This window comes from Pelodiscus sinensis, unplaced genomic scaffold (genome assembly GCF_049634645.1).
Source record: "Pelodiscus sinensis isolate JC-2024 unplaced genomic scaffold, ASM4963464v1 ctg135, whole genome shotgun sequence".
NCBI lineage: Eukaryota > Metazoa > Chordata > Testudines > Trionychidae > Pelodiscus > Pelodiscus sinensis.
The window spans coordinates 165,363-180,269 of NW_027465998.1; the positions used below are offsets into that span (position 1 = coordinate 165,363).

Below are 14,907 nucleotides of genomic sequence, written 5' to 3' on the forward strand. Positions count from 1 at the left end.
AGCCATCTGCCACAGGCACACACTTAGAGACACTTTCCCCTTGGTTACAGGGAGACTGACCAGCCCCAGAAAACTCTCTCTGATTTCTGGGCTTTTTCCGCCCTGGTGTTGATTTCAGCCTCGCCTTTGAGGCACTAGACAGGCCCTTAGAAGCCTCACTCGCAGATTCATGGCTACCTGCCACAGGCAAACATCTAGAGACACTTTTCTTTCGGTTACAATAAGATTGACTAGCCTCAGAAAGCTTCCCAGAGTTACCTGTACCCCCCTCACAAACCCCACACATGCTTCAGGGCTGGGCTACAACATTACCCCACATGCCCACACGGTCATACACCGAACTTTCAGGAGGACACAGTTCCTTTTGATCTTTGTCCTCTTAAGCTGAAGTTCAAGGCTTGCCATTCTCTTTGCCTGTTCTGCCATTCTCTCTGCATGCTCTCGGTCTCGCCTCTCTATTCTCTGTTCGGATAGCAGACGAAACTCCTCCACTTCTCGTTTACTTCTAAGTTGCATTCTCCTTACTGGATCCTGCTCTCTTATTTCTTCTGCAACATTTCTGACATAGGCTCGGAGTTCCTGAGTCTAACCAACAAGAGGTCGAACACTCTTTGGCATGTCCCCTAATAGAAACCGCTGTTCCTCAGACAAGTGTGAAAATAGAAAGAATTATACTGTACGAGAAAGATGAATTATGCTGTAATCATTGAATAAGTTGAAGGAATACTGTTTGTCTCTGAACAGGAAGAAGAACAGTATGTGAATGTTGTTTGTAGGTATGCAGATCAGAGTGCTAGCCAGAGTTAATAGGAAAAGGAACATTAGGTGTTCGGGAGAAAGCAAGTGAGAACCAAGGAGATATGGACAGGAGATATGGACTGTGTGCTTGATGTGGAAATGAAGATACTTGACTAGCCTCACACTAATTATGTGACGTTTTGCCCCTCTTTTAATCCTGTTAATTTTGGCTTTCTTTTGACTGTATAAATCAAGGGGTTTGAACCTTGTATGGCACTCACATTTTCTGAGTGCATTTAGCAGAGCAGCTTTGCTAATAAAGAGAGCGGTCTGACAAATCTGAGTCCTTTCTGACTTTGACAATTTGGAGGTCCCACCGAGATGGCAACCGTCTTCGCTGGAACTGTGTGATCCCTGACTGTCTTGCAGGATGACCGTGGTAGCCGGCACCTGGGCATTTGGCCGGAGCGGTTCTCTGCCAGAATGGAAAGGTGCACAACCACAGCGAAGTCTACGCCATCGAACCTGTTGGTTCCTGCTCTGTTCTGGTAGGGATCCCGGGATCTAACATCAGGACTCTGATCAGGTAATTATTTCGATGTTTTGTCCGGACTGAGGACTGTCTTGTCTCTGTGTCTATCCGTCTTCCCTGTGGTGTGAGTGAGTCTGGGAGCCATCCCTGTCCGGGGACTGGCTGACCAAGGGGCTCCTGTCCCCGCGGTCTGTGTGACTGGAATCTGCACAATCGCAGCCGCACCGCACCTTGGATAAAATCCTTGGAGTGAACGCAAGAGCGATTGAGGCAGTAGCCTGTGGGCTTCTTCTGTGTGTTGCACTGGGCACCGCTCTGACGAACCCGAATTTCCTCCTTGTGTGATTGGTGTATGAAGTCCTCCTGTATGGGTAAGCAGACGGCTAAGCTCTGGCGAGCACTCCTGGGGGCGCTGGGGGAGGGCCCAGGGGGGGCCGGGGTCTCTGGGGAGCACTCCTGGGGGCGCTGGGGGAGGGCCCAGGGGGGGCCGGGGTCTCTGGGGAGCACTCCTGGGGGCGCTGGGGGAGGGCCCAGGGGGGGCCGGGGTCTCTGGGGAGCACTCCTGGGGGCGCCGGGGGAGGGCCCGGGGGGGGCCGGGGTCTCTGGGGAGCACTCCTGGGGGCGCCGGGGAAGGGCCCGGGGGGGGCCGGGGTCTCTGGGGAGCACTCCTGGGGGCGCTGGGGGAGGGCCCAGGGGGGGCCGGGGTCTCTGGGGAGCACTCCTGGGGGCGCCGGGGGATGGCCCAGGGGGGCCGGAGTCTCTGGGGAGCACTCCTGGGGGCGCTGGGGGAGGGCCCAGGGGGGGCCGGGGTCTCTGGGGAGCACTCCTGGGGGCGCTGGGGGAGGGCCCAGGGGGGGCCGGGGTCTCTGGGGAGCACTCCTGGGGGCGCCGGGGGAGGGCCCGGGGGGGCCGGGGTCTCTGGGGAGCACTCCTGGGGGCGCCGGGGGATGGCCCAGGGGGGCCGGAGTCTCTGGGGAGCACTCCTGGGGGCGCCGGGGGATGGCCCAGGGGGGCCGGGGTCTCTGGGGAGCACTCCTGGGGGCGCTGGGGGAGGGCCCGGGGGGGCCGGGGTCTCTGGGGAGCACTCCTGGGGGCGCTGGGGGAGGGCCCAGGGGGGGCTGGGGTCTCTGGGGAGCACTCCTGGGGGCGCCGGGGGAGGGCCCAGGGGGGGCCGGGGTCTCTGGGGAGCACTCCTGGGGGCGCCGGGGGAGGGCCCAGGGGGGGCCGGGGTCTCTGGGGAGCACTCCTGGGGGTGCCGGGGGAGGGCCCAGGGGGGGCCGGGGTCTCTGGGGAGCACTCCTGGGGGCGCTGGGGGAGGGCCCAGGGGGGGCCGGGGTCTCTGGGGAGCACTCCTGGGGGCGCTGGGGGAGGGCCCAGGGGGGGCCGGGGGCTCTGGGGAGCACTCCTGGGGGCGCCGGGGGAGGGCCCGGGGGGGCCGGGGTCTCTGAGGAGCACTCCTGGGGGTGCTGGGGGAGGGCCCGGGGGGGCCGGGGTCTCTGGGGAGCACTCCTGGGGGCGCCGGGGGAGGGCCCAGGGGGGGCCGGGGTCTCTGGGGAGCACTCCTGGGGGTGCCGGGGGAGGGCCCAGGGGGGGCCGGGGTCTCTGGGGAGCACTCCTGGGGGCGCTGGGGGAGGGCCCGGGGGGGGCCGGGGTCTCTGGGGAGCACTCCTGGGGGCGCTGGGGGAGGGCCCGGGGGGGGGCCGGGGTCTCTGGGGAGCACTCCTGGGGGCGCCGGGGGAGGGCCCGGGGGGGGCCGGGGTCTCTGGGGAGCACTCCTGGGGGCGCTGGGGGAGGGCCCAGGGGGGGCCGGGGTCTCTGGGGAGCACTCCTGGGGGCGCTGGGGGAGGGCCCAGGGGGGGCCGGGGTCTCTGGGGAGCACTCCTGGGGGCGCTGGGGGAGGGCCCAGGGGGGGCCGGGGGCTCTGGCGAGCACTCCTGGGGGCGCCGGGGGAGGGCCCGGGGGGGGCCGGGGTCTCTGGGGAGCACTCCTGGGGGCGCCGGGGGAGGGCCCAGGGGGGGCCGGGGTCTCTGGGGAGCACTCCTGGGGGCGCTGGGGGAGGGCCCGGGGGGGGCCGGGGTCTCTGGGGAGCACTCCTGGGGGCGCCGGGGGAGGGCCCGGGGGGGGCCGGGGTCTCTGGGGAGCACTCCTGGGGGCGCCGGGGGAGGGCCCGGGGGGGCCGGGGTCTCTGGGGAGCACTCCTGGGGGCGCCGGGGGAGGGCCCGGGGGGGGCCGGGGTCTCTGGGGAGCACTCCTGGGGGCGCTGGGGGAGGGCCCAGGGGGGGCCAGGGTCTCTGGGGAGCACTCCTGGGGGCGCCGGGGGAGGGCCCAGGGGGGCCGGGGTCTCTGGGGAGCACTCCTGGGGGCGCCGGGGGAGGGCCCAGGGGGGGCCGGGGTCTCTGGGGCGCACTCCTGGGGGTGCCGGGGGAGGGCCCAGGGGGGCCGGGGTCTCTGGGGAGCACTCCTGGGGGCGCTGGGGGATGGCCCAGGGGGGCCGGGGTCTCTGGGGAGCACTCCTGGGGGTGCTGGGGGAGGGCCCGGGGGGGGCCGGGGTCTCTGGGGCGCACTCCTGGGGGTGCCGGGGGAGGGCCCGGGGGGGGGCCGGGGTCTCTGGGGCGCACTCCTGGGGGTGCCGGGGGAGGGCCCAGGGGGGGCCGGGGTCTCTGGGGAGCACTCCTGGGGGTGCTGGGGGAGGGCCCGGGGGGGGCCGGGGTCTCTGGGGCGCACTCCTGGGGGCGCTGGGGGAGGGCCCGGGGGGGGCCAGGGTCTCTGGGGAGCACTCCTGGGGGCGCCGGGGGAGGGCCCGGGGGGGCCAGGGTCTCTGGGGAGCACTCCTGGGGGCGCTGGGGGAGGGCCCAGGGGGGGCCGGGGTCTCTGGGGCGCACTCCTGGGGGCGCCGGGGGAGGGCCCGGGGGGGGCCGGGGTCTCTGGGGCGCACTCCTGGGGGCGCCGGGGGAGGGCCCGGGGGGGGCCGGGGTCTCTGGGGCGCACTCCTGGGGGCTCTGGGGGAGGGCCCAGGCCGGTGACCCTTGGCCGGGAAGCTGAACAAGGCCGGAGGCGGGTGGCCTGGGGGCAGTGGCTGGGGCTGTGGGTTAGTGTTCCAACTGGCTGGGGGAGCAGGGAGCCGAGCTGACCTGGGGGGCAGGAGCCCTGGCTCTGAGACCCCCCCCGTCCCCGGGCTGTGCTGGGCTGGGCTGGGCTGGGCTGGGGGGCAGGAGCCCTGGCTCTGAGACCCCCCCCCTGTCCCCAGGCTGGGCTGGGCTGGGCTGGGCTGGGGGCCAGGAGCCCTGGCTCTGAGACCCCCCCCCCCGTCCCCAGGCTGGGCTGGGCTGGGCTGGGCTGGGGGGCAGGAGCCCTGGCTCTGAGACCCCCCCCCCCGTCCCCGGGCTGGGCTGGGCTGGGCTGGGGGGCAGGAGCCCTGGCTCTGAGACCCCCCCCCGTCCCCGGGCTGGGCTGGGCTGGGGGCCAGGAGCCCTGGCTCTGAGACCCCCCCCTGTCCCCGGGCTGGGATGGGCTGGGGGGCAGGAGCCCTGGCTCTGAGACCCCACCCCGTCCCCGGGCTGGGCTGGGGGGCAGGAGCCCTGGCTCTGAGACCTACCCCCCTGTCCCCGGGCTGGGCTGGGCTGGGCTGGGCTGGGGGGCAGGAGCCCTGGCTCTGAGACCCCCCCTGTCCCTGGGCTGGGCTGGGCTGGGGGGCAGGAGCCCTGGCTCTGAGACCCCCCCCCCCCCGTCCCCGGGCTGGGCTGGGCTGGGCTGGGGGGCAGGAGCCCTGGCTCTGAGACCCCCCCCGTCCCCGGGCTGGGCTGGGCTGGGGGGCAGGAGCCCTGGCTCTGAGACCCCCCCCGTCCCCGGGCTGGGCTGGGCTGGGGGGCAGGAGCCCTGGCTCTGAGACCCCCCCGTCCCCGGGCTGGGCTGGGCTGGGGGGCAGGAGCCCTGGCTCTGAGACCCCCCCCGTCCCCGGGCTGGGCTGGGCTGGGGGGCAGGAGCCCTGGCTCTGAGACCCCCCCCGTCCCCGGGCTGGGCTGGGCTGGGGGGCAGGAGCCCTGGCTCTGAGACCCCCCCTGTCCCTGGGCTGGGCTGGGCTGGGGGGCAGGAGCCCTGGCTCTGAGACCTACCCCCCTGTCCCCGGGCTGGGCTGGGCTGGGCTGGGGGGCAGGAGCCCTGGCTCTGAGACCCCCCCTGTCCCTGGGCTGGGCTGGGCTGGGGGGCAGGAGCCCTGGCTCTGAGACCCCCCCCCCCCGTCCCCGGGCTGGGCTGGGCTGGGCTGGGGGGCAGGAGCCCTGGCTCTGAGACCCCCCCCGTCCCCGGGCTGGGCTGGGCTGGGGGGCAGGAGCCCTGGCTCTGAGACCCCCCCCGTCCCCGGGCTGGGCTGGGCTGGGGGGCAGGAGCCCTGGCTCTGAGACCCCCCCGTCCCCGGGCTGGGCTGGGCTGGGGGGCAGGAGCCCTGGCTCTGAGACCCCCCCCGTCCCCGGGCTGGGCTGGGCTGGGGGGCAGGAGCCCTGGCTCTGAGACCCCCCCTGTCCCTGGGCTGGGCTGGGCTGGGGGGCAGGAGCCCTGGCTCTGAGACCCCCCCCCCCCCGTCCCCGGGCTGGGCTGGGCTGGGCTGGGGGGCAGGAGCCCTGGCTCTGAGACCCCCCCCGTCCCCGGGCTGGGCTGGGCTGGGGGGCAGGAGCCCTGGCTCTGAGACCCCCCCCGTCCCCGGGCTGGGCTGGGCTGGGGGGCAGGAGCCCTGGCTCTGAGACCCCCCCCGTCCCCGGGCTGGGCTGGGCTGGGGGGCAGGAGCCCTGGCTCTGAGACCCCCCCCGTCCCCGGGCTGGGCTGGGCTGGGGGGCAGGAGCCCTGGCTCTGAGACCCCCCCCCCGTCCCCAGGCTGGGCTGGGCTGGGCTGGGCTGGGGGGCAGGAGCCCTGGCTCTGAGACCCCCCCATTCCCGGGCTGGGCTGGGCTGGGCCGGCTGCTCCTGGCTCCTGTAACACGTCTGGGGTGCGCTGTGTCCCTGGGATCCAACAAACCTTCTCTTCTACCTGCCGCCTGAGAGTCCCCTCTGGCTGCGGGTGGGGGACAGGGCCCGGGGACCCCCACAGCCCGTGACACCCCATGGCTCCGTCTACACTGGCAGGATTTTCAGCAAATGCTTTTAACAGAGAAGTTTTCCGTTAAAGCATTTGCGGAACCGAGCGTCTAGATCGGCAGGACGCTTTTCTGCAAACGCGTCCGTGCCGATCTAGACGCTTTTGCGCAAGGAAGCCCCGGTCGCCATGTTCGCCAGCGGGGCTCTTTGCGCAACACAAACGTGAGCTGTCGACACGGCCCCCTGCCCGACGGGAGCAGCATTTCCCTGACTCGGCCCTGGGCTCGGCCGTGCTCTGGCGGAAAGTCGAGCGGCCAGTGTAAGCAGCTGGCACGTTTTTCCGCAAAAGCAGCTGCAGTCTAGACGCAGCCCACGAGTCCTGCCCCCCAGCTGCAGCCTGGTGTGAACCCCCATCCCAGGCACAGAGCAGCCCCCCGTCACCCCTTCTCACCCGCAGCTCCGGCATCCCTGGCCCCTTTAAGGGCGCCCGGCCAGAGCTGGCACCGCGCCACGTCCGCATTTAGCAACACAAATCTCTGAGCCAGCAGGGGTGGGCGGACAGACGGACACAGGGGCCTGCAGGGGCGGGCGGGCGGACGGACGGACACAGGGGCCTGCAGGGGCGGGCGGGCGGACGGACGGACACAGGGGCCTGCAGGGGCGGGCGGACGGACGGACACAGGGGCCTGCAGGGGCGGGCGGGCGGACAGACGGACACAGGGACCTGCAGGGGCGGGCGGGCGGACGGACACAGGGGCCTGCAGGGGCGGGCGGGCGGACAGACGGACACAGGGACCTGCAGGGGCGGGCGGGCGGACGGACGGACACAGGGGCCTGCAGGGGCGGGCGGACGGACGGACACAGGGGCCTGCAGGGGCGGGCGGGCGGACAGACGGACACAGGGACCTGCAGGGGCGGGCGGGCGGACGGACGGACACAGGGGCCTGCAGGGGCGGGCGGGCGGACGGACGGACACGGGGGCCTGCAGGGGCGGGCGGGCGGACGGACGGACGGACACAGGGGCCTGCAGAGATTGAGAGGCCCCCCCCGCCAGGCCAAGGCACCATGGAGGGGACGTAAGCACCCCCCTCCCCCGCACCCCCCCAGCCCAGCCATAGCGCTGGGTGAGGGTTGGGGGCAACTGGGGAGGCTGCAGCCGTGGGCGGCGTACCGGGTGGGGGAGGGGTGGATCTAGGGGGTTCCTGACCCCCGTCTCCCCAGGGCCCCCCCGCGGGCGGCGTACCGGGTGGGGGAGGGGTGGATCTGGGGGGTTCCTGACCCCCGTCTCCCCAGGGCCCCCCCGCGGGCGGCGTACCGGGTGGGGGAGGGGTGGATCTGGGGGGTTCTTGACCCCCGTCTCCCCAGGGCCCCCCCGCGGGCGGCGTACCGGGTGGGGGAGGGGTGGATCTGGGGGGTTCCTGACCCCCGTCTCCCCAGGGCCCCCCCGCGGGCGGCGTACCGGGTGGGGGAGGGGTGGATCTGGGGGGTTCCTGACCCCCGTCTCCCCAGGGCCCCCCCGCGGGCGGCGTACCGGGTGGGGGAGGGGTGGATCTGGGGGGTTCCTGACCCCCGTCTCCCCAGGGCCCCCCCCGCGGGCGGCATACCGGGTGGGGGAGGGGTGGATCTGGGGGGTTCCTGACCCCCGTCTCCCCAGGGCCCCCCCGCGGGCGGCGTACCGGGTGGGGGAAGGGTGGATCTGGGGGGGTTCTTGACCCCCGTCTCCCCAGGGCCCCCCCGCGGGCGGCGTACCGGGTGGGGGAGGGGTGGATCTGGGGGGTTCCTGACCCCCGTCTCCCCAGGGCCCCCCCGCGGGCGGCGTACCGGGTGGGGGAGGGGTGGATCTGGGGGGTTCCTGACCCCCGTCTCCCCAGGGCCCCCCCGCGGGCGGCATACCGGGTGGGGGAGGGGTGGATCTGGGGGGTTCCTGACCCCCGTCTCCCCAGGGCCCCCCCGCGGGCGGCGTACCGGGTGGGGGAGGAGTGGATCTGGGGGGTTCCTGACCCCCGTCTCCCCAGGGCCCCCCTGCGGGCGGTGTACCGGGTGGGGGAGGAGTGGATCTGGGGGGTTCCTGACCCCCGTCTCCCCAGGGCCCCCCCGCGGGCGGCGTACCGGGTGGGGGAGGGGTGGATCTGGGGGGTTCCTGACCCCCGTCTCCCCAGGGCCCCCCCGCGGGCGGCGTACCGGGTGGGGGAGGAGTGGATCTGGGGGGTTCCTGACCCCCGTCTCCCCAGGGCCCCCCCGCGGGCGGCGTACCGGGTGGGGGAGGGGTGGATCTGGGGGGTTCCTGACCCCCGTCTCCCCAGGGCCCCCCTGCGGGCGGCGTACCGGGTGGGGGAGGAGTGGATCTGGGGGGGTTCCTGACCCCCGTCTCCCCAGGGCCCCCCCGCGGGCGGCGTACCGGGCGGCCATGGTGCTGAGCGGTGCTGGCGACGCGCTGGGCTACCGGAGGCAGCTGTGGGAATACTGCCCCTCGGGCCCCCAGATCCACGCCGAGCTGGCCCAGCTGGGGGGCTTGGGGGGCATCCAGGCTGCACCCCCCGACTGGCCCATCAGCGATGACACCGTACTGCACCTTGCCACTGCAGAGGCCCTGGCCACCGGTGAGTGGGGCAGCCCTGGCTGGAGCCAGGTTGGGGGACACAGACTGACCACTTTCACTGCCCCCCAGGGCTGGAGAGGAGGGGGAGGGGGAGGGACGGCCATGGGGCTGACCCCTGTCGCTGCCCCTCAGGGCTGGAGGGGTGGGGGAGGGACGGCCATGGGGCTGACCCCTGTCTCTGCCCCCAGGGCTGGAGGGGGAGGGGGAGGGACGGCCATGGGGCTGACCCCTGTCTCTGCCCCCAGGGCTGGAGGGGTGGGGGAGGGACGGCCATGGGGCTGACCCCTGTCTCTGCCCCCCCAGGGCTGGAGGGGGAGGGACGGCCATGGGGCTGACCCCTGTCTCTGCCCCCAGGGCTGGAGGGGTGGGGGAGGGACGGCCATGGGGCTGACCCCTGTCTCTGCCCCCCAGGGCTGGAGGGGGAGGGGGAGGGACGGCCATGGGGCTGACCCCTGTCGCTGCCCCCAGGGCTGGAGGGGGAGGGGGAGGGACGGCCATGGGGCTGACCCCTGTCTCTGCCCCCAGGGCTGGAGGGGTGGAGGAGGGACGGCCATGGGGCTGACCCCTGTCTCTGCCCCCAGGGCTGGAGGGGGAGGGGGAGGGACGGCCATGGGGCTGACCCCTGTCTCTGCCCCCCAGGGCTGGAGGGGGAGGGGGAGGGGGAGGGACAGCCATGGGGCTGACCCCTGTCTCTGCCCCCAGGGCTGGAGGGGGAGGGGGAGGGACAGCCATGGGGCTGACCCCTGTCTCTGCCCCCCAGGGCTGGAGGGGGAGGGGGAGGGACGGCCATGGGGCTGACCCCTGTCTCTGCCCCCAGGGCTGGAGGGGTGGGGGAGGGACGGCCATGGGGCTGACCCCTGTCTCTGCCCCCCAGGGCTGGAGGGGGAGCCATTGCTGCAGGAGCTGGCTCGATGCTACGTAGCTGCGATGGGCGACATGGAGGGCAGAAAACCCGGCCCCACCAGCATCCTGGGTACGGTAGAGCCTGGCCCCCCCGCCCGGCTGGCTGGGCCGTGGCCCAGGAGCCGGCGCGTCACCGGCCCTCTCCCCACAGGGACGTCCCAGCTGCGCCCGGGCGAGCCGGCCGGGTACCGGATCCCCTTCAACCCCCGCGGGACAGGCTGCGGCGCGGCGATGCGCTCCATGGCCATCGGGCTCAGGTGGGGCCGGGCGCCAGGGGATGGGGGTCGTATCGGGGGGGACCTTAGGGGCCTGACCCTGCACTGCCCCTGCTCTCCAGGTACCCGCGCCCCACTGAGCTACAGGCCCTGATCCGGACGAGTGTGGAGAGCGGGCGCATGACGCACCATCACCCCACAGGTGGGGCACTGGCAGCTGGAGGGGAAAACGGGCCGTGGGGCTGACGCCAGCCCTTGCGGGGACCTGGGGGCCGTGGGGCTGACGCCGGCCCTTGCGGGGACCTGGGGGCCGTGGGGCTGACGCCGGCCCTTGCGGGGGCCTGGGGGCCGTGGGGCTGACGCCGGCCCTTGCGGGGACCTGGGGGCCGTGGGGCTGACGCCGGCCCTTGCGGGGACCTGGGGGCCGTGGGGCTGACGCCGGCCCTTGCAGGGTACCTGGGGGCCGTGGGGCTGACGCCGGCCCTTGCAGGGTACCTGGGGGCCGTGGGGCTGACGCCGGCCCTTGCGGGGACCTGGGGGCCGTGGGGCTGACGCCGGCCCTTGCAGGGTACCTGGGGGCCGTGGGGCTGACGCCGGCCCTTGCGGGGACCTGGGGGCCGTGGGGCTGACGCCGGCCCTTGCGGGGACCTGGGGGCCGTGGGGCTGACGCCGGCCCTTGCGGGGACCTGGGGGCCGTGGGGCTGACGCCGGCCCTTGCGGGGACCTGGGGGCCGTGGGGCTGACGCCGGCCCTTGCGGGGACCTGGGGGCCGTGGGGCTGACGCCGGCCCTTGCGGGGACCTGGGGGCCGTGGGGCTGACGCCGGCCCTTGCGGGGACCTGGGGGCCGTGGGGCTGACGCCGGCCCTTGCGGGGACCTGGGGGCCGTGGGGCTGACGCCGGCCCTTGCGGGGACCTGGGGGCCGTGGGGCTGACGCCGGCCCTTGCGGGGACCTGGGGGCCGTGGGGCTGACGCCGGCCCTTGCGGGGACCTGGGGGCCGTGGGGCTGACGCCGGCCCTTGCGGGGACCTGGGGGCCGTGGGGCTGACGCCGGCCCTTGCGGGGACCTGGGGGCCGTGGGGCTGACGCCGGCCCTTGCGGGGACCTGGGGGCCGTGGGGCTGACGCCGGCCCTTGCGGGGACCTGGGGGCCGTGGGGCTGACGCCGGCCCTTGCGGGGACCTGGGGGCCGTGGGGCTGACGCCGGCCCTTGCGGGTACCTGGGGGCCGTGGGGCTGACGCCGGCCCTTGCGGGTACCTGGGGGCCGTGGGGCTGACGCCGGCCCTTGCGGGGACCTGGGGGCCGTGGGGCTGACGCCGGCCCTTGCAGGGACCTGGGGGCCGTGGGGCTGACGCCGGCCCTTGCGGGGACCTGGGGGCCGTGGGGCTGACGCCGGCCCTTGCAGGGACCTGGGGGCCGTGGGGCTGACGCCGGCCCTTGCAGGGTACCTGGGGGCGCTGGCTGCGGCGCTGTTCACGGCCTACGCGGTGCAGGGGCGGCCGCTGGCGCAGTGGGGAGCCGGCCTGATGGAGACGCTGCCCCTGGCCCAGGCCTACGTGCAGGACGCGGGTGTCGACACCCAGCCCAACAGGGAGGCCTGGAGCTACTTCCCCCAGAAATGGGGCTGGTGAGTGCGGGGCAGGAGGAGGTTGGGGGGATGGTGTGAGAACAGGGCAGGGGCCAGTGCTCACCTTGCTGCCCACAGGTACCTGGCTGAGCGGGGCCTGAGTGAGGGGCGCGGCCCCCCCCGCTTCCCCTCCCCCTACGGCCCAGCAGAGAGGGACAGGACCTACCAGAGCTTCAGCCTGGAGGGGTGGGCAGGCCGCAGCGGGCACGACGCCCCCATGATCGCCTACGACGCACTGCTGGGCGCCGGCGCCAGCTGGGACCAGCTCTGCAGCCGCGCCATGTTCCACGGGGGTGAGTGCCCCCCCAGCACCAGCCGCCTCCCGACCCCCTCCCCGGCGCCAGCCGCCTCCCATCACCCCCCCCAGCACCAGCCGCCTCCCGACCCCCTCCCCGGCGCCAGCCGCCTCCCATCACCCCCCCCAGCACCAGCCGCCTCCCGACCCCCTCCCCGGCGCCAGCCGCCTCCCATCACCCCCCACAGCACCAGCCGCCTCCCGACCCCCTCCCCGGCGCCAGACGGCTCCCATCACCCCCCCCCAGCACCAGCCGCCTCCCGTCACCCCCCCCAGCACCAGCCGCCTCCCATTACCCCCCCCAGCACCAGCCGCCTCCCGACCCCCTCCCCGGCGCCAGCCGCCTCCCATCACCCCCCCCAGCACCAGCCGCCTCCCGACCCCCTCCCCGGCGCCAGCCGCCTCCCGTCACCCCCCCCAGCACCAGCCGCCTCCCGTCACCCCCCCGGCGCCAGCCGCCTCCCGTCACCCCCCCTGGCGCAGCTGCCTCCCATCACCCCCCCCGGCGCCAGCCGCCTCCCGTCACCCCCCCCGGCACCAGCCGCCTCCCGTCACCCCCCCCGGCGCCAGCCGCCTCCCGTCACCCCCCCCTGCGCCAGCCGCCTCCCATCACCCCCCCCGGCGCCAGCCGCCTCCCGTCACCCTCTCCCCGGCACCAGCCGCCTCCCATCACCCCCCCCAGCACCAGCCGCCTCCCGACCCCCTCCCCGGCGCCAGCCACCTCCCATCACCCCCCCCTGCGCCAGCCACCTCCCGTCACCCCCCCCCAGCACCAGACGGCTCCCGACTCCCTCCCCGGCGCCAGCCGCCTCCCGTTACCCCCCCCAGCACCAGCCGCCTCCCATCACCCCCCCCGGCGCCAGCCGCCTCCCATCACCCCCCCCAGCACCAGCCGCCTCCCGTCACCCCCCCCAGCACCAGCCGCCTCCCATTACCCCCCCCAGCACCAGCCGCCTCCCGACCCCCTCCCCGGCGCCAGCCGCCTCCCATCACCCCCCCCAGCACCAGCCGCCTCCCGACCCCCTCCCCGGCGCCAGCCGCCTCCCATCACCCCCCCGGCGCCAGCCGCCTCCCGTCACCCCCCCCAGCACCAGCCGCCTCCCGTCACCCCCCCGGCGCCAGCCGCCTCCCGTCACCCCCCCTGGCGCAGCTGCCTCCCGTCACCCCCCCGGCGCCAGCCGCCTCCCGTCACCCCCCCCGGCGCCAGCCGCCTCCCGTCACCCCCCCCCGGCGCCAGCCGCATCCTGTCCCCCCCGTTTCTCCCACCCCCCGGCGAGGGTCCCGTGTGCCCAGCTGTGCCGGTCTCTCCGCAGGTGACAGCGACTCGACGGGCGTCATTGCGGGCTGCTGCTGGGGGCTGCTGCACGGGCTGGCCGGTGTCCCCGCGGGGAACCACCAGGCCCTGGAGTACCGGCCGCGCATGGAGGCAGCCGCCGACCGGCTCCACGCCCTGGCCTGGGGGGAGAGCGCCCCATGAGCCCCGGCCCAGCCTGGCCCCCACCCGCCCCGTCTCCCAGCGCCTGTGCACTCCGCCCGGCTCAATAAAGCTGCTGCCTCCCGCTGCCTGGCCCAGGGGTCCCTCGCGCCCATCCCGGGGGCGGCTGCGCGGGCAGACGGGGCTGGGGCAGCCCCTCCGTGAGTCGGACAGGCCCAGGGTGCTGCGGGGCCCAGGCCCAGGAAGGTTCAGGGGGCAGAGCCGGCTGGGCAGGGGGCAGCTCAGTCTCCTTGGGCCTCGGCCCCCAGGAGCCCACGGGGGGGCGGGGGGATCCTGGGACAAGGCCCTTGCAGGGGGGGGTGCCACGGGGTCCTGGGGCCGGCGGGGCAGGAGTCGCCCATGCAATGCGCAGCCACCGGGACGGGGCGCTACCTGCCCACCTGGAGCCAGCCTGGGGCGCGGGCGCCGGACCCGGGCAGGGGCCTGCAGCCTGGAGCCAGCCTGGGGCGCGGGCGCCGGACCCGGGCAGGGGCCTGCAGCCTGGAGCCAGCCTGGGGCGCGGGCGCCGGACCCGGGCAGGGGCCTGCAGCCTGGAGCCAGCCTGGAGCTCTTTCCTGTTTTGCTCAGCTACCTTAGTCCCCCCCCTCCCCCCGTCCGGGTTTCTCTCAGCAGAATCCCCCCGGTGTTTTGGGGGGCGGGGCCAGTACTTTTGGTTAAAGCATCTGGCAACCCTAGTCCCTAGGGCCTGGCTCCCCCCCCGTGGTGCCCGCTCCCCCGCCCACGCCAGGCGCGTTCTGGCTAGAGGCACGGCTGCAAGGCTCAGTCCAGCCCCCGGCCAGGCCTCTTATACCCGTTTCCAGAGGCGGGGTCCGCCCCGGCGGGTAGGGCCAGGGGGCTGCGCTAGTGTCGGCTGGGCTGGGGGAACGGGATGTTCTGGACCAAGGCAGGGGGTGAAGCCCCCCCCAGAGGAGTCAGGCTCTGCCCTGGTCCTGAGTCAGCATCACCCCCTCGCTGCGCCGCATCTCTGAGACGCATGAAACCTTCTACTCCACTGGCCGCCGGTCACCTCTGGCTGCGGACGGGGGCGCAGGGTCGGGGGCCCCTGACACGTTGCAGAGGGGCTATGGGGCTGGGAACCCAGCCCAGGTCTCCCGGCCTGTGGGCCTGGCCCCCAGCCCCGCAGAGTGAGTCTGCCCTGCAGCCGGGGGGCTCTGCCTGCTCTGCCCCCTGCCCAGATCCGCAGCCCCTCCCCGCCCAGTGTCTTCTGTCCAGTAACCAGGGTCGCCTGAGCCCCCCTCCTGCGCCCCCCGCCCAACGTTCTCCCCTCCTGGGACCAGCTGGGCCGGTCGCTGGGGTCCCCTCTGCAGCCCCCGGAACCGGCCGTGTCCTCTGCGTGGGGCCGGGCACCAGGCACCAGCTCCCTCCAGGGCCGGGCCGGGGCACCGCTGAGGGCGTCTGCTCAGGGCGAATTGCTCAACTCGGGGCACCTCACAGCCC

General features: G+C 74.1%; 1 protein-coding gene across 3 annotated transcripts; it reads left to right on the forward strand.

The window, feature by feature from the left end:
* The first annotated feature begins 1,192 nt into the window (after positions 1–1,192).
* On the forward strand, positions 1,193–13,537 carry LOC142825843 (ADP-ribosylhydrolase ARH1-like). 3 transcript variants are annotated; one of them, XM_075917930.1, is made up of 9 exons: positions 7,261–7,294; positions 7,341–7,413; positions 8,714–8,937; positions 9,811–9,909; positions 9,991–10,096; positions 10,177–10,256; positions 11,497–11,680; positions 11,759–11,973; positions 13,289–13,537. In XM_075917930.1, exons 2-9 carry the CDS (start codon positions 7,403–7,405, stop codon positions 13,450–13,452), a joined length of 1,083 nt encoding a protein of 360 aa, XP_075774045.1. In that variant the 5' UTR covers positions 7,261–7,294; positions 7,341–7,402; the 3' UTR covers positions 13,453–13,537. The 3 variants fall into 3 exon arrangements, with proteins under 3 accessions (XP_075774047.1, XP_075774045.1, XP_075774046.1); XM_075917932.1 differs by lacking the exons at positions 7,261–7,294; positions 7,341–7,413 and adding an exon at positions 1,193–1,324; XM_075917931.1 differs by lacking the exon at positions 7,261–7,294.
* Positions 13,538–14,907: the final 1,370 nt, after the last annotated feature.